The sequence below is a fragment of the Pelobates fuscus genome, chromosome 5 (assembly GCF_036172605.1).
Source record: "Pelobates fuscus isolate aPelFus1 chromosome 5, aPelFus1.pri, whole genome shotgun sequence".
Taxonomy (NCBI): domain Eukaryota; kingdom Metazoa; phylum Chordata; class Amphibia; order Anura; family Pelobatidae; genus Pelobates; species Pelobates fuscus.
The window spans coordinates 98,768,235-98,791,759 of NC_086321.1; the positions used below are offsets into that span (position 1 = coordinate 98,768,235).

The 23,525-nt window shown below is 43.3% G+C and overlaps 1 protein-coding gene across 3 annotated transcripts in view; it reads right to left on the bottom strand.

The window, feature by feature from the left end:
- The window catches only part of MCC (MCC regulator of WNT signaling pathway), a 373,218-nt gene that overhangs the window by 108,982 nt on the left and 240,711 nt on the right, over positions 1-23,525 (bottom strand). For all 3 annotated transcript variants that reach the window (XM_063454100.1, XM_063454101.1, XM_063454102.1), the window contains one exon: positions 14,207-14,349. In XM_063454100.1, coding sequence (XP_063310170.1) covers positions 14,207-14,349 — 143 coding nt within the window. The remainder of the gene's footprint in view (positions 1-14,206; positions 14,350-23,525) is intronic.

The following is a 23,525-nucleotide window of genomic DNA, read 5'->3' on the forward strand; positions in this document are numbered from 1 at the left end:
CAACCAAAAAAAAAAAGGTTATTTGTATGACTTTACATAGTGTCTGTTTACATAGTGGGCAGTAGAACATAACCATAGAGAGGGAGATGTCTCAGCAAGAAAATACAATGAGTCAACAGTTTAGATTGCAAGCTCATTTGGGCACGGCCATCTTCACCTACTGTTCCCATATGTCATATATGTTTGTTTAGAATTTTATATATGTCTTGTTTACCTATTGTACAATGCTGGGGAATGTTGATGCTATTTAAAAATATATTATTTCTTACAATTCTGCTTATCAGTGACTAGCATGACTTTGTAAGCTAGGATCTCATACTCTGACATTTCCAGGCCCCACTGGAGACCACTCGTCTTGTTTTTTAATTTGTACTTTTTTCTTTTTTACTTTTTACATCTGTATCTATTGCGGGAGGATGGGGTAAGGGGGAAGTACTCTCCACTTCTTTAACAAGATGGAAAGGGACAACAAGCGGAGGAGAAATACCAAATCCCTTGTGGTGAGGGACAAGCTAGTTTGTATCCCCTGCAATCACATGTTTCCCTACTGTCGACTTTCAGACTTTAAATGTATATGGTTAAATATTAAGTGGTTTAAATGTATTCATTCAGCTTAGAATTACTGCAGACAGCTGAAGGTCTCCCCATTCAGAAAATGGAGTCTTACTAATTGTTACCCTAATTAAAGAAGACATGCTAATAGACACCATTTTGTTAGCTGTTCTTCCACAGGATATCGTATAGTCAAGTACTGGACTCACCTTCCTGCTCAACCAATTACAATAAAATGACATTGTCACAATGTGGTGACAATGACAATGTGACATCCTTTCTTAATAAGTGAATACACTGGTTGACAGAAAGGATCACTTCAAAATAGAAATGTATTCTCAATAGGAGATTACATTAATTACATAATATCTAATAATAATAATATACATATAGAAATATATATAACATTTATTTTTTGTTTTAAATTATTTAATTGGAAGCACCACACAAATCAACAAAATCAAATGTTTCAATTATAAATTAAGTGTAAAATAAATAGGAGAAATAACTAAAACTAAGTGGAAAAGGAAACAAAAATCCTAATTGAGGTACCCTAAAGAGAAAAAAAAGCAATTCACACCATAATATCTATTCTTGGAGCTACACAGACAATATTCTTGATGTCATGAGAATAAATGTACTCATGATTAAAACTGTTAAGACAAGAATGGTGAGCACACAAAATGCCAACACTTATAAACAAAAAAACTCAGAATTTAATGAAGACTGGTCCCAAAATGAATAAACATTACACTCCAGTGCATAAGTTATGCTTAAAGGAAGACTCCAGGTACCATAACAACTTAATTGAAATTGGTTATGGTGCCAGGAGGTCCCTGGCACTGGCTCACCTTAAGGGATGAAACTGTTCTCGAATGGTTTACCCCCAAAGTCTTTCTGCCTTTCCACTTTCTCAAAAACTGAAAGGCTCTTGAATAATTGAGTGGCACCACTGATTGACTGCACGCGGTCAGCTGCGCTCTCAGCCAACCAGTGGTACCACTGCCCGATTCTCAAAGAGCCTTCTGGTTTCCCGATTTTAAGAAAATAGTGGCAGGGAGATTCAGCGCTGGAACCACAGACTTGAACAGTTTAACCCCTTAAGGTGAGCCAATGCCAGAGAACTCCTGGCACCAAACAACTATAATTAAGTTGTTATGGTGTCTAGACTGTTCCTCTAACTATAAAGATAATAAACATTTTAATTAAAAATGTCCCTTTAATGAGTCATCAATGCCATCTAAAAAATTAACTAATATGGCTAGCTTCTCAACGAAGGACCCTGATCAAAACATTAAAATAAAATTTATTGTTGTGTCTATCATATACATGCTTCGAAAGTCACTTTGTATTGTAATCATAATCATAATAATTTATGGCCCATTAAATTGAATTGGCAAGAAAGTGTACTGCGGCACAGTAATTATATTAAACGCAATAAAGTACTGTGAAAGACATGAAAACTGGGTATACCATTGCTCGTTCTGACGTAGAGCACAAGGTCAAGTGAAGCCAAAGTGAGAAAAATAAGGCTTAAGAATTTGACAAAAGTTTTCCCAACAGTAGAAAAAGCAATAATGGTTGCATCTACTGTTTGTAACTTCTAAATGCTAGATATTTAGTAATTCACATGCTGAACCATTATTCATAGCCTGGGGGCGCTACCGGAATCGAAACTGATCTTTGGTCCGGTATCTGACGCTGGATGTCCTCACGCTCTGCATGAGTACCTCAAGCGTCAGATTTTTCCCATTGGAAAGCATTTAATAATACTTTCCTATGGGGAAATGCTAATGCGAGTGCTGGCCATTGCGCATTAGGTCTGCACCTTTTAAACCTATAGTGCCAGGAAAACAACTATAGGACTCCTTTAATGGTGAATTCTGTATATAAATCATTTTTAATGTTTTTCGAGGAGAATGGAATCATTTGGAAAGCTTATTAAATTGAGGCCTTAATTAGAATTTCATTTAAATTGTAATACGGAAGACAACACAATTTAAGAACTGCTTTGTCTATTTGGAGATTTATGTGCTTGACAAAACACAACAGAGGCAGAGTTTCTGCAGTCACGTTTTGTTCTTTCCCAGGAACCTGTTAGTGAGATAGCAAGAGGAAAAGGTGTCTTCTTGTGCATTGTGTCAGAAGTTCTGTGGGGGATCCCAGTGCCCAGTGGTAGATCTCTAATTTGAACTTGTGCGTAAACAAGCATACAATACTGATACTGGCTCCTAGTGCCAGAAGACAGAACCTAAAAAACAAACAAACAAAAAAGAAGATGGCAACACCTGACTATGCTGCTTTAAATGAACATTCTATGCAAACAAACTACCAGAGGTTGTTTTGGTGGTTAGGTTCTATAGAATCTCCTGCTGCCTCCTCCCAATTTATTTAATATCAACATGTTTAGGAACGGCTTGATATAAACTAAAGCTCTTCCCAGGGATCAGCCTCTTCTCAGATACATTGAAAATCTGTAATTTAAGCTTCCACATCATTAATGTCAATTTCATCTATTCAAATGGCTAAGGTAGACTGTAACTGCCCCTTAGCCATACCTCCAGCAGGGGCAGGCTGCGGGCAACTGGGGACACTCATTCAGTGTTATATCATTTTAAACTATTTGAATAATGGCGCAAAACCAGGGGTCTCCATGGAAAAGAACAATTAGATTAAGTGGTTATGGTGTCTAGAGTGCCCCTTTAAGAAAAATAATTATTTTTAAATAATATATCATATTATCATTAAATATCCAGCACACAGAATGCAATAGTTTTGTTGTTTTTTGTTTTCTTTAAGTAACTTAGGCAAAAAAAAAATAATGGAGGTTTAGTTACAGTATATTATCATATACTGCCATAAATGCTTTAATATAGACAAAGAGAGAAAAAAGAGAGAAAGAGCCTTGACTAACTATTACCTCCATATGGGGGAGGGGGGTAACCCCTATTATGAATAGAATAGATAAAAAAAAGAAATTGGAGGTAGCAGCTACACGTTTATTGTACAACCAGAATAAAGTTTGGTCAAAAAAATAAAGAGTTGAAATAAAACGTCACTTTTAATCAAAACTAGCTAAAAATCCCTTATATTCAGGGATAAACACACTGACACACATATATAATAAAAAAAGAGAAAAAAAACAAGGTGAATAGTATAAAATCAACAATGTGTAGATTGTAGTTTCCAGTATTGGTCTTCAGTGAAGTTCGATATCAACTGCAGTTTAATGCTACTAGGTGTGACTGGAAATACAACTCTAAGTGGGAAATAAGCCACTGAGAGCACGACTGATTAATAATGGTAAATTCATTGACCACGCTGACTAAATATTACATAGGAACTTCACGTTAGTATTACTCCACACGATTCTTGCTAAGGAGGAGTTTTAACTATCAGGTACCGGCTATTTTGAATGTTAGCCCTAAGACAGTCTGTCGCTTGTGATGTCAGTATACTAAGTGCCTTGATGTGTTTGAGGTACAAAGTATCTACAAAATTGTATACAAATGCCGCTACAAGAGGTAGAGTAGCTAGTTGTCAAAACACTATATGTATCAATGTAGGAGTAATAAACTCCGTTTATAAATTAAAATAGTGTCAGACTGTAGGGCTTTCTGACCGTTTATGAAAAAAGCCAATACAATGTCAGAGGGAGAGAACAGTTAAATCGATGTGGTTTATAGAATCTCCCTACTCCTCTTGCGGGAGCACTTTCCCTACCTAATGTAGAATACACTTCCCCCTCCTCCACTTATAATATGGCAAAGTGAAGAAAATAGAATTGCCAGAGGGCAAGTATAGCTATAAAAATATAATTAGTCTGTATAAAGGTATACTAGTTTCGCCCCTATGTTAAACAGCCTATAACAGGATAGAGTGTATTCCTGTAAAACCTCAAGGTATCGTATAGAAAGACAGTTGTTATTATTACTGCTGACAAAAGGTTAAAAAGCCTATTAGATATTGTTGGCTGAAATAACAGAATATAGAGGAAGGGAGAAAACGAATAATATATCTGCGGTAGAATTACTCTCCCTACTGTGCCTTCGAGGGCACCCCTTATAAAAACACTTTCCCTGACTGATATACACAAGAGAGAACCACCCTCCACGTTAATGGTATAAACAGATTAGAAAATCAGCAGGGGGTAAGTATAGAGAATATAATAATCGGTAGAAATGAAGAGGACTTGATGAGTCCAATGGTTGAAAAGTTAAAGCTGGATCGCAATATGATAAGGCATTCTGCTGTAAAGTCTAGGTAAATTAGTGGTCAAATAATTCAGCCCTGGTTGCCCTGACGCGCGTTTCGCTCATAAGCTCATCAGAGGGGAGCCGGAGACATGATTTTCCCGGTTTATAAAGGTAACAGTGAAAGTTGATTGATGGCAGTTAGGTTTAAATCTTCCAATAGGCTGTTAGTCCAGCCTCCACATGTGACGTAGTTAGTGATGCAATTTCGGACGGGTTGTTAACCCATGGTGTCCGGATACCCTGTTTGTCAATTAGATATACAGGGACTTGTTATTTGGAATGAGAATAACAAAGGGGAGTGATTTATACAGTTTGGAATTATATTACAAATTATTGTTTCATATATAAATAATAAATTAGTTGTGTTAGGACAATAAATCAAAATATTAATTCGATATAATTGAGGATTAATTGTTTAATACTGTTCATTATAATATCTTGGGATTTTGTTTATATCTTCATTTCCTTGTTTGGATCCTAAGGATCAATAATAAATTTGTATATGTCAAGAGAGACATGTACAAACTAAACAGCAAAAACTAAATATCTATTTCCCCAGTTTTCCATTTCTTTTAACAAAAAGGTTTACTTGTTTAGAATCAATATCAGGAAGGTGTCCTAATTTTGTAATTGAGATTATATTGGCATGTTGTTCTAAAAACAATAAGGATAATAAATATAGTCCTCCACTTGATATAGTTTATTAAGTGATTATATATATATATGATCATATACTGCCCTAACGTCAATGTACTATATTCATATATATATATATATATATATATATTCATATATATATATATATATATATATATATATATATATATATATATATATATATATATATATATATATATATTTATTACTATTTGTTACTAGGATTTTGGCAGATCAGATCCCATTTCAGGTCAAACTAATGCAGGAATACTGATGAACCTGAAGGTTTTACACACACTCGCGCTATTGTAGATCAAACTTCCGGGGTAGAATATATTTCAACTTGTACATACAGTACATGTATCTCATTCCTCAGGGATAAGAAAAGATTAGTTATGGCTGCTCGTTTGACCCCTGATCTGTTGGAGACACGTGTGTGCACGCAGTTTGGAAGGCAAAACATCTGCAGATGGTCACACACGCACGTTCTTCTAAATAAATGCTGCTGTCAAAACAATGAGTGGAATGGCCGCCATTGGTTTTAATCACTCTGCTGTTTACAATGATCATTATCTTTAGCATTTCTATGCAATTACTGTGCTCACAAGAGTATTCCTGCCATTCTTACAAAATTTGTTAAGTATGACATTTGGTTATGAATAATGCAATTTGGTGCTCTAGTCTCTTAACCCTTCAATGGTAATGCATTACAAAGACGGCTCAGTAATTCAATCTGTTTTTTATTAGTCTTGCTTTCAAAAGGTTAAGGCAGCATCTTATTATTTAAAAAAAACATTTTTTTTCAGGATTTGTTCCCAACTATAACAGATCAGAATTCCAACAGTATGCCGCAAAAACACCCAAGGAGCTTTCAAAAAATGTTTAATTAAATTGTACTTCATGTATCATTTATTTTAATTTACTTTCTTTGAAGACGATTGCTTATGATAAAATAAAAGATCCACTGATGGGAAGGAATCACATTGTAAGTTATTAAATTGCTTGGAACAGAAAATATATATTAAATGATTGCAGAGACAAAATATTAACTGGGAAAATGCAGACGAGTTAAAGAGCACATACAATGTTTAAAGGGAAACTCTAAGCACCATAACCACTCATTGGCTGTGTAATATCGGAGTAAGCAGTGGCATTTCTGTAGGGATGGACTATAGGTGGTAGGTAATCCCTGTTTTGCTTGTCAAATCATCAGAAGTGTGAGATGCTGCTCTCATAGTTTCATAAATACTACAATGATCTGTAGTAATTGTGGTACTTAAGAGCGCGTGTAAGAAGGATAGAAAGAGGTAAGGATCTTTATTGGGTATCTAGATGAATATGTGTCATACACAGTTCATCCTTTTTAAACATTCTCTTCTTCTGGGTCTTTTCTTCCTGGACAGTTTTGTCCCTTAACGCTGTCCATGTGTACAGCTGCTGAATTCATTTTTTTTAAATGTATGACTTATGCTGGCACTATACTTTTTGGGTACCTTATCTGATTACCCAGATAAAGCACACCTGAATACCAATTCAGGATGGTGGGACAGTGGCCCAAAACTGGGACTGACAGAATGGTTGGGAGGCAAGTATCATTTTTTTTTTTTTTTTTTTTATTCAGGAGGAGTAGATTTTTTTTATTTTTTTATTATATTCAAAGGAGTTTATTCATCAGGCATCAAAACTCCTTCCTCTATTTGCAGGTATTGCAAAATCTACAAAAAATATATTTTTCTAGAAAAGTGTTTCAGTTGCCTCTCCTCTCATTACAGCCATTCGCATCATCGAGCTTCTGAACTTTGACTATGGGCTGGACCTATCTAAATCTCGATGGGAGGTGCCACAACAGATAGCTGAGAATGACAGGACTATGATCCTGTGGGGACCTCAAGATCCAGACAGACTAGCAAGTACTGGCCAACCAACCAAACATCGTGGTGAAAAGCACAGAAGGCTGCAATGGTCATGGATGTGGCAAAACCAGGGCCAGACTAACATAGGGGCTGATGGAGCTGCAGCTCCAGACCCATGAAATAGGCCTTTTGATTATTTTTTATCTTATTTTTTTACACACTACTTTTAGGGGTGCCACCTGGCTGGTATTTAAGGCTGCCTAGCAGGTGCAGATGTTGCAGTAATACCGGCAATACAAATGTCAGTCTCAGTATAAACAAATATTATTTTGCAATACCAGCACCGGCCAGTAGGGGTCGCAGTGTGTGTGGAGAGAGGCAGGGATAGGAAGTTATAGCATCTCCCTCCCTGCCTTTCTCTACTCACTGATCTGCGGGAGAGCAGCTCTGCACAGAGAGTCCAGACACCAGCTCCGAACTTGCAGAGACAGTCTGCAGCCCAGGTAAGTGAGGGATGGGGGAAAGGCTACAGGGAGACATGGGGAACCAGACACTAGGGGACACATGGGGACACTGAGACATGGGGACAAAGAGACCTGGGTATACTGTGAGACATGAGAACACTGTGAGACATGGGGACACTGAGACCTGAGGACACTGGGAGACCTGAGGACACTGGGAGACCTGAGGACACAGACACGAGGGGAAACTGTGAGACATGGGGATGGTGAGAGACTTGGGGACACATAAATTGGGACACTGGGAGACATGGTCACTCTGAGAGACTTGGGAACACAGACATTGGGACACTGGGAGACATGGTGACCCTGAGACACTAGGACACAGTGCCCCATGTCTCCCAGTGTCTCCATGTCTCCCAGCCAGTTTCCCTAGTGTATCAGTGTCCCCATGCATCCCAGTGTCCCATGGTATAAAAAAAAATAATTCAGGCACTCACTGTGATAGATTTAAGCAGGTTTATTGGACACCGGAACATTTCGACCTGTACCCAGGTCTTTACCAAGTCTCCAGTGGCACCTATGTATCACAGTGTCTCAGTGGCTCATGTCTCCCAATGTCCCTGGTGTTTCTCAGTGTCTGTAGTGTCTCAGTGTCCCCTAGTTGTCCCCTTCAGTGTCCCCTTGTTTTATTTCAAGAAAGGTGGCAACCCTAACTACTTTTCACATACGCTTTCTTAAGTATGGAAACTTAAGAGGGATGTAGAGGAACACAACTTGTGTGGACTGGCTGACAATGAAATTAGTTTAGGTAATGAGGACTTTGTTCTCTCTAACAGTGTGGCATGTTCCCTTTCTTCTACACTCACTACATACACCTTTTCTCTGTCCCAGACTATATACCAGGTGCTTCTGCCTGCTAGTAAGAAGGTAAGGAGACAAGTGTATACGTTACTGCTAGGAGACAGCCCTTAGAAAGAGTGGAGCGAGTGCATCATTAGACCATTAGACGCATTTATGCCAAGCTCAAAGTGCTGTCTGCATAGTATGCCCTTCGTTGGTCAGCCTGCATGACTGGCAGGCAGCCTGACATGGATTCATATCAGGCTGTCCTTCAAATTCTTTGGGCAGACATGCCCCCTTTTTTAGTATGTTAGCCCCTTTCGGCAGTTCTGGTTACGTGATTCACGTCGGTGGCCCATCCTTTTACCCTGTCCATAGACTTCCTGCTTCACTGGACACTGCTGTTAGGGGGTATGGATGTACTTGAAAGATGAAAGCGTGAGATTAGCATAGGGTATGTGTTTTCTCATAGCTGCATCCTATGAGTTTCCCTCCAGGACCATCTCCATCAGATACATGACGCTAGGAAGGTAGGACTGTTTTAGTGTTTTTGGTCGATAAGATTTTGTAATTAAGCCCATCATAATTGCCAGCACCAGGTCCACTGGGCCTTAATCTGGCCCTGGGCAAAATCCAGTAACCATGGCATCAAGAAGAAGGAATATGAGAAGATGGACAGATACCAAGGGCTGAAAGAGGAGTTATTAGTTATTTGGATAGTGAAGGCACTAGTAGTTCCACTTGTGAAAGGAAAACTTGGGGATGTAAACCCCAAGTTTGAGAGTGGCTTCAGCATATTCCAGCTGTGGCATCTGAGATCTCTCTCGATAAGCGTGCAGTTCCTGGACCAGCTATTAAGTTACTGTGACCCGTAGAAGACCCGTGAATGAAGAATACACAAAATACTACCCAGAGGTGTTGATAGTGTGTGTGTGTGATAAATAACATTTGTTTGGTTGCTCCAATTGCCTCACTGAGTGTAGAAGATTTAGAGAATACCAGGTTAACCTTATATCTGAAACAAAATCTGCAAACATTTGCTGTTTCATTTTATGTGCATGTCAGTGCACTGTAGTGGCTATGGTGCCAGGAGTGCCTTGCCCACTCCCCATTTAAGTAGTCAACACATTGCCAGTTTGAATTCTTATCCGGGTCTACTCTACTACATCTGGCAGAGCCAAAATCTCATTGTACCTGTGCAGTACAGAACTAACCCATTGTCTTAGATCACCAGCTGATCACTCTCCATGCCCCATGCCCTGCATCACCATATTCAGCATAGATAGAGATATAAGAGCTTCCAGCTCTTCTGTAGCTGCAGTTAAGGTAGAAAGCAGTGCCCAGAGGGACCCCAGATAAGAAGTCGAACCACTCTAAAACATCTGGACTAGTTACAATAAAACGAGGTATCAATGCACTCCTGGCACCAGGAACCATCACTACTACAGCATGCTGTTGCGTGTTACTTTAATGATTCCAATTAAGGGTCATATTATTCAGATACATGCAATAACTAGTATGTTTAACATCAAACAGCAGAGAACAAACATGTGGATTGTGGTTACAAGTGTGTTAATTCGAGTGAGAATTTCCCCCAAATGTTGATAAGTAACCAACCATTTTCTTGCTTTTTCCCCCACTACATAGGTCCTGATTAAAATATTCATTTTAACTCCTGAGCAGAGCTTTCCTGCAGCTTGTGTTAGATAGGTCATTTAATACTTGCATTAGCCAGGCTATTTCAGTAACCAGATATCAGAGCACATGGAAACCTCAACACAGAGGTCAAGAGTATGTTAAGATGTAAGTGAATCCATTTATATCCCTGATATAGGTCTTTTAGAAAGAGTGGATACTCAAACAGAAATTATGCATCACTTTGATAAAATGTGTTTGTATTTGATGTGTGCATTCTATAGCAGCATCACATTTGGCCTTCATACATAAAAACGTATCTCAAATAAAAAGCTAAAAGCTAATGTTTTGTCAGTGCTGTGTACTAACCATGCACCTATCAAATCTATAGAATACATTTACATTTATTAAAACTATAGATTGTCTATGTTCCAACTTAGTGATGGTGGAATACATTATTGTAACACGTCATTGTATTGTGAATACAATAAAGGAAGAGATGAGAATATAAATGTAACTATACTGAATAAGTAACTGTATCTATTGACAAACACCAGAGTGCATAATATTGCCAAATCAAAAATATATCACAGTTTGCCCATGGTGATCTACCTATAAACATGATATGTCAAACCTTTTGGGATGGCTTGCCAAAAGAGGAGCTCTCCTTGGCACCCAGAGCAGTCTCATTCTTTAGCCACAAAGTTTGTATTATCAAATCTAATTCCTTTCAACCTTGACGAACTGTGTAGAGATAGATATAGCACCAGATGGCCACATGGGTAGCTATTTAATTAAGAATTGTATTTTGCTTACACGTGTTTGGTTTTATGTATTTTTAGATTAAATGTGGTTTCAGTAGCAACACAGATTTTGGGTAGCGCTTCCTATTGTCCTGTTTCTTTCTCAGGGTACTAACCCTTATTAATTAGGGAGTGTTCATTGTCACCTTTAATGAGCGCAGGTGTCTTTAGAAATAACCAAACAATAACTAGTCCTGTAAATATTTACATTTATTACCATTTTGCCATGTGTTACAATCACACTGCATCCTTTAGCAACATATAATTACTAGAAAAGTACAATAAGCGCTTTGTGGTAGAATTTCTTCATCATTTATAGCTCATCCAACTATTAATACTCAAAATGATAAAATACAGTCAACACAAAAGAAACAAAATGCAAAGCAGTTTTTCTATTGACTTCTATCCAAGAGGAAACTTGCTATTCAACAGCCAGGGATATACCGTATTTTTCGCGCTATAAGACAAACTTTTTTCCTCCTCAAAAGTTAGGGGAAATGTTTGTGCGTCTTATGGAGCGAATGTGCCCCTCTCTCTCCCCCAGTTGGTCTCCTACCTTTATAGTAGCTTGGCCGAGCGGAGCAGTGCACACCGCGGTACAGGAGATTCAGTTTTCTGTACCCGGCCGGACTGAAATGCAGTTCCTTACCTCCCCTCCACCTTTGGGCACTAAGGGACAGGTGGAATGGTGGTAAGGAACACTATGGGATGGGGGAGGGGAGTGGGTGATAAAGAACACTATGGGACATGGGAGGGGAGTGGGTGATAAAGAACACTATGGGACAGGGGAGGGGAGTGGGTGATAAAGAACACTATGGGACGGGGGGGCGAAAGAACACAATGGGACGGGGGAGGGGAGTGGGTGATAAAGAACACTATGGGACAGGGGAGGGGAGTGGGTGATAAGGAACATTATGGGACAGGGGAGGGGAGTGGGTGGTAAGAAACACTATGGGACGGGGGGAGGGGAGTGGGTGATAAAGAACACATTGGGACGGGGGGGCGAAAGTACACTATGGGACAGGGGAGGGGAGTGGGTGGTAAGGAACACTATGGGACGGGGAGGGGAGTGGGTGGTAAGGAACACTATGGGACAGGGGAGGGGAGTGGGTGGTAAGGAACACTATGGGACAGGGGAGGGGAGTGGGTGATAAGGAACACTATGGGACAGGGGAGGGGAGTGGGTGATAAGTAACACTATGGGACAGGGGAGGGGAGTGGGAGATAAGGAACACTATGGGACAGGGGAGGGGAGTGGGTGATAAGGAACACTATGGGACAGGGGAGGGGAGTGGGTGATAAGGAACACTATGGGACAGGGGAGGGGGAGGGGAGGGGGTGATAAGGAACACTATGGGGCAGGGGAGGGGAGGGGGTGATAAGGAACACTATGGGGCAGGGGAGGGGAGGGGGTGATAAGGAACACTATGGGACAGGGGAGGGGAGGGGAGGGGGGGAAGAATACTATGGGGGAGGGAAGGGGAGGGGGAGAAGAACACTATGGGACAGGGGACGGGAGGGGGAGAAGAACACTATGGGACAGGGGAGGAGAGGGGAGGGGGAGAAGAACACTATGGGACAGGGGTGGGGAGGGGGAGAAGAACACTATGGGACAGGGGTGGGGAGGGGAAGAAGAACACTATGGGACAGGGGTGGGGAGGGGGAGAAGAACACTATGGGACAGGGGTGGGGAGGGGGAGAAGAACACTATGGGACAGGGTAGGGGAGTGGGTGGTAAGGAACACTATGGGACAGGGGAGGGGAGTGGGTGATAAAGAACACATTGGGACGGGGGGGCGAAAGAACACTATGGGACAGGGGAGGGGAGTGGGTGATAAGGAACACTATGGGACAGGGGAGGGGAGTGGGTGATAAGGAACACTATGGGACAGGGGAGGGGAGTGGGTGATAAGGAACACTATGGGACAGGGGAGGGGAGTGGGTGATAAAGAACACTATGGGACAGGGGAGGGGAGTGGGTGATAAGGAACACTATGGGACAGGGGAGGGGAGGGGGTGATAAGGAACACTATGGGACAGGGGAGGGGAGGGGGTGATAAGGAACACTATGGGACAGGGGAGGGGAGGGGGTGATAAGGAACACTATGAACACTATGGGACAGGGGAGGGGGAGGGGAGGAGGAGAAGAATACTATGGGGGAGGGAAGGGGAGGGGGAGAAGAACACTATGGGACAGGGGAGGGGGAGAAGAACACTATGGGACAGGGGTGGGGAGGGGGAGAAGAACACCATGGGTTGAGGGGAGGGGAGGAGAAGAACACTATGGGGGAGGGGAGAAGAAAACTATGAGGGAGGGGAGAAGAAAACTATGGGGGAGGGGAGAAGAAAACTATGGGGGAGGGGAGGGGGGGAAGAACACTATGGGGGAGGGAATGGGAGGGGAGAAGAACACTATGGGGGAGGGAATGGGAGGGGAGAAGAACACTATGGGGGAGGGGAGAAGAACACTATGGGGGAGGGGAGAAGAACACTATGGGGGAGGGGAGAAGAACACTATGGGGGAGGGGAGAAGAACACTATGGGGGAGGGGAGAAGAACACTATGGGGGAGGGGAGGGGAGAAGAACACTGGGGGAGGGGAGGGGAGAAGAACACTATGGGGAGGGGAGAGGGAGAAGAACACTATGGGGGAGGGGAGGAGGAGAAGAACACTATGGGACAGGGGATGGGAGGGGGAGAAGAACACTATGGGGGAGGGGAGGGGGAGAAGAACACTATGGGGGAGGGGAGGGGGAGAAGAACACTATGGGGGAGGGGAGGGGGAGAAGAACACTATGGGACAGGGGAGGGGAGTGGGTGGTAAGGAATTTTTTTTTTCTTTTCTTGTTTTCCTACTCTAAAACCTAAGTGCGTCTTATGGTCAGGTGCGTCTTATAGAGCGAAAAATACGGTATCCCTGGTAATTATTATAGAATATCATAATATAGCTCTTAAAATAGAATTTCGCCAGAAGTTCCATGTGATATTTAGTTTCAAACTGGTAGTGGTGGTGGTGGTGATGGAGGGAGTTTTAAAGGAATTCACAAATGTCTTGGAGAGAACAATGAATAAATAAAATTAGCACTTCTAATAACGTGACTATCAGAGTCTGCAAACTTTAATTTGAAACTTTATTATTATTGAATCTACCTTATAGTGGTCCCCTGAAGTCGATCAATCTTTTTGTTTAATTCCGCTATAATGCTGTGTAGTTCAGTGATTCTCTCCTCATAGCGTAACGTTGTCCTTTCTTGAACATCTTCATGTTCCCTCATCAGATGAGACTGTTCACACTATTTTAAAAAAGTAAATAAAAAGGATTGAAGGATTTGACAAAACATTCAAAATCACTTTTTATATCTACACTGTATACGTTATTTTATACTTTTGCTTATTTGTTTTAACTTTGCTTTTGAATAGTTTTTTTCCCAGTGTTCCAGGCAATGGAATGTAGTTCACTTTACTATACAAGCATTTTTTTGTGTTTACAATCATATGTAAAAAAATACGCTATAACACAATATACAAAATATCCCAATTATTCAACAACTTCATCTTGATCGTTCAAACTACAGGAAAGCCATTACTGCTCACGCTGCTATTAAAAACAGATTTGCCTCTTTCATGCCCAGTTTGCATGAAATCTCTAAATACTGTAAAATTAGCTTTAAATTCACTGAAATAATGCACACTCTCTCAGATAACAAATTACAAATACCATAACATAACGGACTGATCGAGTCAGCAGGATGTGTAGTAATGTGTGTATCTTTAAAGTGGAACTGTCATCTTCCTATATGCTGTAATTACCCAAAACATCTGACTTGACCTGATTAGCTTCAATTATTCCACCCTAGTAAATGATTCCACACCTCTGGTGGGAACCAATATGCTCTGACAGCCCTAGAAAGTGGAGTTAGATGAAGGGAGGGTTGTTTGGGAAAGCTTAGAGGATAATGACCCAACATTTGAAAGATAAATAACAATAAATAGTGCACTTGAGTATAAATGAGATATAATAATTATAGTCCTTAACCAATAACAATCTATTTCCACATGTATGCCACGGATATAAGAAAGAAGACAAATATAACCTGGTTCTGAAGGTAGGGTTTACAAAAATCTTTAAAAACAAACAAACAAAGCACAATTTTGTTTTAAATAGTGTTGTGGTTATTTATGTAGAGCTCTTGACTTTTTTTTTTTTTTAAACAAACAAGGGACTAAATTGTGTTTGAAAATGTAAAAAACATAAAACGTCCTGAATGATGCCTCGTCATTTATTCCTGACCCTATAGTGTTAAAACTACCATTTAGGTGGCTTAACCCCCACCTCCTTAGAAAGGGTTAAGACTTACCTTAATTCCCTGCCCCCAGTCTGCCTCTTTGATGGACCTTTTCAGAACTGATGATCTCAGTCAATTCAATGCTTTCACACAGGGAATCAATGCGTCTCTAGGAGGAACGTTCAGTGTCTCCATGCAGAAGGTGGAGACACTGAATGGCAGTGCTGAACACTGTGCAGCACTTCCCCAGGAAGCACCTCTAGCAGCCATATGAGGAGTTGCCACTGGAGGTGTCACTAGGCTGTAATGTAAACACTGCATTTTCTATGAAAAAAAGTGTTTACAAAGCATGCAGGGACTGATTAATCATCAGAACAACTATATCTTATTGTATTTATTCTGGTGAGTATATAGTGCCACTTTAACTTTCTCTTGTCAGTCATGTGGTAGAAAATGCATTTAATATTGCAATGCGCAGTTAGTACTATGCCGATGTGAGAGAGTACAAAGATGATGCAGCTCCTGGGTTTAAAGCAAAGAAGAATAATAAGATTGCTATGTTGGGTATTGAAGAGGAGCAGAAATGCAGAGATGCCCAAATAACAGGTCCTCTTTCAGATCATTGTCACGGGTTACCGCGGCACACAGGCCGCAAGAGTTAGACAGGGGAGCTGCTGGGAAGGGAAGTAGGAGTATAAGAAGGTAAGACTCTCATTCTGGTCTTTCTTCATTAGCCTTATACCCCTGTAAGATTTATGGGATAAGTTGTTTATCTCCTAGCTGCAACTCCACCCATCACAATAGAATATGTTTAATCCATCCATCCTTGTTTAACACTGATCACTGCATACACTACACACACATATATTCTTGAAACCATAAAAAAATTCTGACTGGCATGTATATTTTGTGTATTTACCTTCATAAAAAATAAAAAAAGATTTGCAAATAAATAAATAAATAATAAACATGTTCAGTTATCAGTTCATTTGTGTAGAAATAGTTTATTTTTTCAAAACGTTAAATGTACAGAATATCGGTATCGGTAAATTCACAGATTATCGGTATTGGCTCTAAAAAATAAATATCGGTCGATCCCCAACAGACAAACAAATTCTCACACACACGCACAAAAAAATAAATTATATATATATATATATATATATATATATATATATATATCCTTGCAAAAGTATTCACCCCCCTTGCAATATTTTGTGTTTTGTTGCCTCACAACCTGGAATTAACATGGATTGTTTGAGCATTTGCATCATTTAATTTACAGAACTTGCCCACAACTTTGAAAAAATTTAGGACAAAACAACACAAAAAGTCAATGTGCACATGGGCGTAGGAACCGGGGGGATGGGGGGGACGCATCCCCCCCAGCAAATCATGCGGGGGGGACAGGTAATGGGGAAATCCCCCCCAGCTCCGCCGCCCCCCCTTCTGCTGCAGCCGCCCGAGCGCTCTGCAGAGAGCCTCAGGCGGCTGCAGCTCTGCCCGGGCTGGTGCGTCCATGAGGGCGCACCGCCCGGGCGCAGCCAGAGGAGAGGGGCTGACAGGAGGGAAGCGCTCAGCGCTCCCTCCTGTCACTCCCTCAATGTAGCGTGGCCGAGCCCTGTATAGTCCGCCGGTACAGGGAGAACCTGTCTCCTGTACCCGGCCGGACTAAAAGGAAGTGAACACTGAGTGTGCACTTCCTGTTAGTCCGCCGGATACAGGAAACAAAAGCTCCCTGTACCCGTGGACAGTACACAGCTCGGCCACGCTACAACACAGGTAGGGGAGGGGGGAAGAAAGAAACAGGGAGGGAGAGGGGGGATAAAGAAACAGGGAGGGAGGGGGGGGGATAAAGAAACAGGGAGGGAGGGGGGGATAAAGAAACAGGGAGGGAGGGGGGGATAAAGAAACAGGGAGGGAGGGGGGGATAAAGAAACAGGGAGGGAGGGGGGGATAAAGAAACAGGGAGGGAGGGGGGTAAAGAAACGGAGGGGGGATAAAGAAACGGAGGGGGATAAAGAAACGGAGGGGGGATAAAGAAACGGAGGGGGGATAAAGAAACGGAGGGGGGATAAAGAAACAGGGAGGGTGGGGGGGGAATAAACAGGGAGGGGGGGATAAAGAAACAGGGAGGGAGGGGGGATAAAGAAACAGGGAGGGAGGGAGGGGGGATAAAGAAACAGGGAGGGAGGGGGGATAAAGAAACAGGGAGGGGGGATAAAGAAACAGGGAGGGAGAGGGGGGAAAGAAACAGGGAGGGGGGGGAGAAAGAAACAGGGAGGGAGGGGGGGAGAAAGAAACAGGGAGGGAGGGGGGGAGAAAGAAACAGGGAGGGAGGGGGGGAGAAATAAACAGGGAGGGAGGGGGGAAAGAAACAGGGGGGGGGAGAAAGAAACAGGGAGGGAGGGGGGAGAAAGAAACAGGGAGGGAGGGGGGAGAAAGAAACAGGGAGGGAGGGGGGAGAAAGAAACAGGGAGGGAGGGGGGGAGAAAGAAACAGGGAGGGAGGGGGGGAGAAAGAAACAGGGAGGGAGGGGGGGAGAAAGAAACAGGGAGGGGGGGAGAAAGAAACAGGGAGGGGGGGAGAAAGAAACAGGGAGGGGGGAGAAAGAAACAGGGAGGGAGAGGGGCGAGAAAGAAACAGGGAGGGGGGAGAAAGAAACAGGGAGGGAGGGGGGAGAAAGAAACAGGGAGGGAGGGGGGGAGAAAGAAACAGGGAGGGGGGGGAGAAAGAAACAGGGAGGGGGAGAAAGAAACAGGGAGGGAGAGGGGGGGAGAAAGAAACAGGGAGGGAGAGGGGGGAGAAAGAAACAGGGAGGGAGGGGCGGAGAAAGAAACAGGGAGGGAGTAGGGGGAGAAAGAAACAGGGAGGGAGCAGGGGGGAGAAAGAAACAGGGAGGGAGGGGGGGGAGAAAGAAACAGGGAGGGGGGGAGAAAAAACAGGGAGGGAGGGGGGGCACACACACAATCACACAATCATGCAATCCTTACACAATCCTTACACACACAGAAACACACAATGCATTCCTTACACACACTCAATGCACCCCGTACACACACTCAATGCACCCCTTACAGACGCACACACTGCATCCCGTACATACACAGAATCACACCTTGCAGCCCTTACACATACAAACACAGATTCACACAATGCATTCCTTACACACATATCAGGACATCCCCTACACACTCCACCCCCTGTGAACAAACTCATTGGTGGAACGTGAAGGTGGACCCTGGGACCCAGACCTTGAGCTGTGTAAAGGGCCCCCAAAAAATGGAGCTGATTCCCGTTCTCACAGAACATTGATTTTTGGGACCACAGTTACAAACAGCCTCCAGAGAGCCTGTTCTACACCAGACCAGTGGAGCCAGACTGCAGCTAGAGCCCACCATCATCCTCATCTGGTTGTAAGTAGGCTATCTAGCATATTATTTGTTGCACTAATCTCTAATTTAACCTCACATTAAAGAAACACTATAGTCCCCAAAAGCACTGCAGCATAATGTAGTGGTTCTGGTGTCTATAGCCTGTCCCTGCAGACTTTTTAATGTAAACACGGCGGCACTCCAGCACTGGCGTTAGTTAACATGGCAGAAAAATAATTGGAAAGGGTTAGGGGGGCTACTAATAAGGATAGGGGGAGAGGGGTAGGCAGAAAAATAATTGGAAAGGGTTAGGGGGGCTACTAATAAGGATAGGGGGAGAGGGGTAGGCAGAAAAATAATTGGAAGGGTTTAGGGGGGGCTACTAATATGGATGGGAGGAGGGGGAGGTAGAAAAATTATTGGAAGGGGTTAGGGGAGTACTAATATGAATGGAAGAGGTAGGGTGGGTTATAATATGCATGGAAGGGGTTAGGGGGTACTAATATGCATGGAAGTGGTTAGGGGGGTACTAATATGCATGGAAGGGGTAGGGGGTTAAAATGCGTGAAAGGGGTAGGGGGGGTTCTTTTGTGCATGGAAGGGGTAGGGGTGGTTCTAATCAGGAGGATCCTGGCGCTGTATACGGGTAAGTAAAACCCCTTCCTTGTAGTGACCCTTTAATGTTATTATTTAAGCATTTATATAGCGACTGCAAATTCCGTAGCGCTGTACAATGGGATAAACAACTCCTAGTTTACGGAATAAGAATATACCCGGCGAGTAAAAATGCTATCCCCCCCAGATTTTTTTGGGTTCCTACGCCCATGAATGTGCATAAGTATTCATCCCCCTTTGTAGAGCCACCTTTTGCAGCAATCACAGCTCCAAGTCACTTAGGATACGTCGCTATGAGCTTGCCACATCTTACCACTGGGATTTTTGCCCATTCCTCCTTGCAAAACTGCTCCAGCTCCTTCAATTTGGATGGTTTACGCTTGTGAACAGCAATCTTTAAGTCTGACAACAGATTTTCTATTGGATTGAGGTCTGGGCTTTGACTAGGCCATTCCAACACATTTACATGTTTCCCTGTAAACCACTCAAGTGTTGCTTTAGCAGTGTGTTTGGGGTCATTGTCCTGCTGGAAGGTGAACCTCCGTCCTAGCCTCAAATCACCCACAGAGTGGAACAGGTTTTTCTCAAGAATATCCCTGTATTTAGCACCATCCATCTTTCCCTCAACTCTGACCAGTTTCCCAGTCCCGGCTGCTGAAAAACATCCCCACATGCCACCACCATGTTTCACTGTGGGGATGGTGTTCTATGGGTCATGTGATGTGTTGGGTTTGCGCCAGAAATAGTGTTTTCTTTGATGACCAAAAAGTAAAATTTTAGTCTCATGAGACCAGAGCATCTTCCTCCATACATTTTGGGAGTCTCCCACATGCTTTTCGCAAACTCAAAACGTGCTATTTTGTTTTTTTGCTGAAAGTAATGGCTTTCTTCTGGCCACTCTGCCATAAAGCCCAACTCTATGGAGCGTACGGCTTATTGTTGTCCTATAGTGTCCCGAACAGTTCGCCGGGAACTGTTCGCCACAGTCGCGAACACGCGCGATGTTCGGCCCGCCCCCTATTCGTCATCATTGAGTAAACTTTGACCCTGTACCTCACAGTCAGCAGACACATGCCAGCCAATCAGCAGCAGACCTTCCCTCCTCCATGACGAATAGGGGGCGGACCGAACATGGCGCGTGTTCGCGACTGCGAACACGCTATGTTCGCCGGCGAACGGTTCCCGGCAAACTGTTCGGGAGATCACTATTCTCCTATGTACAGATACTCCAGTCTCTGCTGTGGAACTCTGCAGCTCCTCCAGGGTTACCGTAGGTCTTTGTGTTGCCTCTCTGATTAATTCCCTCCTTGCCCGGTCCATGAATTTTGGTGGACGGCCGTCTCTTGGCAGGTTTGCTGTTGTGCCATGTTCTTTCCATTTGGTTATGATAGATTTGATGGTGCTCCTGGGGATCATCAAAGATTTTTTTAATTTTATTTTTTATAACCTAACCCTGACTTGTACTTCTCAACAGCATTGTCCCTTACTTGTTTGGAGAGTTCCTTGGTCTTCGTGGCAGTGTTTGGTTAGTGGTGCCTCTTGCTTAGGTGTTGCAGCCTCTGGGACCTTTCAAAAAAGGTGTGTATATGTAATGACAGATCATGTGACACTTAGATTGCACACAGGTGGACATCATTTCACTAATTATGTGACTTCTGAAGGTAATTGGTTGCACCAGAGCTTTTTATGGGCTTCATAACAAAGGGGGTGAATACATACGCACATGACAATATTCTGTTTTCTATTTCTAAAAAATAGTTTTATGTATATATTTTTCTCATTTCACTTCACAAACTTAGACTATTGTGTTCTGATCCATCACATAGAATTCAAATTAATAAAACATTGAATTTAAGGCTGTAAGTAACAAAATACCGTATATACTCGAGTATAAGCCGAGTTTTTCAGCCCATTTTTTGGGCTGAAAAACCCCAACTCGGCTTATACTCGAGTCATAGTCTGTATTATGGCAATTTGCATTGCCATAATACAGACTGGGGGGAGAGGGGGGCTGGCAGAGCTGTAACTTACCTGTCCTGCAGCTCCTGTCAGCTCTCTCCTCCTCCACGCCGTCCGTTCAGCACCTCGGTCAGCTCCCAGTGTAAATCTCGCGAGAGCCGCGGCTCTCGCGAGATTTACACTGGGAGCTGACAGAAGAGCAGAACGGACGGCGCAGAGGAGGAGAGAGCTGACAGGAGCTGCAGGACAGGTAAGTTACAGCTCTGCCAGCCCCCCTCTCCCCCCCACTGAACTGCCAATGACACTGGACCACCAGGGAAGGAGCCCCCCTCCCTGCCATATATCAAGCAGGGAGGGGGGACGAAAAAAAAAATATATAAATAAAATAAGAAATAATAATAAAAAAATAATAATAATTAAAAAAAATTAATAATAACAAAAAAGGACCACTATGGGAGGGAGGGGGTGGGTTAAGGACCACTATGGGAGGGAGGGGGGTATAAGGACCGCTATGGGAGGGAGGGGGGGTATAAGGACCGCTATGGGAGGGAGGGGGGGTATAAGGACCGCTATGGGAGGGAGGGGGGGTATAAGGACCGCTATGGGAGGGAGGGGGTATAAGGACCACTATGGGAGGGAGGGGGGGATAAGGACCACTATGGGAGGGAGGGGGAGGATAAGGACCACTATGGGAGGGAGGGGGGGGGATAAGGACCACTATGGGAGGGAGGGGGGGATAAGGACCACTATTGGAGGGAGGGGGGTATAAGGACCACTATGGGAGGGAAGGGGGGTATAAGGACCACTATGGGAGGGGGTGGGATAAGGACCACTATGGGAGGGAGGGGGGGTATAAGGACCACTATGGGAGGGAGGGGGGGGGGGTATATGGACCACTATGGGAGGGATGGGGGGGATAAGGAACACTATGGGAGGGAGAAGGGGGATAAGGACCACTATGAGAGGGAGGGGGTGGAATAAGGACCACTATGGGAGGGGAGGGGGAAGTAAGGACCACTAGGGGAGGGGAGGGTAAGGACCACTAGGGGAGGGGTGAGTCAGGACCACTGGGGGGGGGGGGGGGAGTGAAGGAACACGGGGGTGGGGAGGTAAGGACCACTGAGGGAGGAGGAGGGGAAGTCAGGACATATGGGGGGGGAGGGGGCGGCAAAGTTTTTTTTGCCTACGGCGGCAAATATCCTTGCACCGGCCCTGCACACACTGCATACACACACTGCATTCATACACACACACACTGCATTCATGCACACACACACTGCACTCATACACACACGCTGCACTCATACACACACGCTGCACTCATACACACACGCTGCACTCATACACACACGCTGCACTCATACACACACACATACGCACACACTGCATTCATTATACACACACTGTAAATAAATATTCAATTAATATATTTTTTTTAGGATCTAATTTTATTTAGAAATTTACCAGTAGCTGCTGCATTTCCCACCCTAGTCTTATACTCGAGTCAATAAGTTTTCCCAGTTTTTTGGGATAAAATTAGGGGCCTCGGCTTATATTCGGGTCGGCTTATACTCGAGTATATACGGTAGGTAAAAAGTCAAGGGGGGTGGGTGGGTTGAATACTTTTGCAAGGCACTGTGTGTGTGTGTGTGTGTGTGTTATATATATATATATATATTTATTTATTTATTTATTTTTTAAAATATTTGTATTAAATCCACCCAGGCTCCCTAACTTTGGGAGAGCTGGAGTGGGTCCATTTCCTGGAGTCCAGTGTGTTCCTGCTTTCATCTTTGTGCTCTTCCTCGCCCTCTGTTTAGTGATGCCAGGGCTGGAGTGATGTCATAACTCTGTTTACCGGCATCACTGCAGGGCATGTGCCGCCCTCCTTCATTCCCCCCCTCCCAACACAGCACATTTGGGCAGAGTAGGCACATGCCATCCATGTAAGCAGGTGCTTACTCTGCCCTAGGCACAGCTCCTGGCATTCTTGCTGCTGGTGGTGCATGTATCCCATGGGGTACATATAACACAGGTTGAGAAACTGTGCTATAGAACACCTGATTTGATGAACAATAGAGAAACAAAACTAATTAGCAACATAGCAGAGGTGCAATAGGTCTTTCCATAGGCAGCCTCAATACAAACCAATGGAAGGCAGAGGCAGGCATTATCAGGACTCTAACATCTTGCTGACATTGGTTGAGCTTAGTTCAAAGACTGATGGCAACAAAA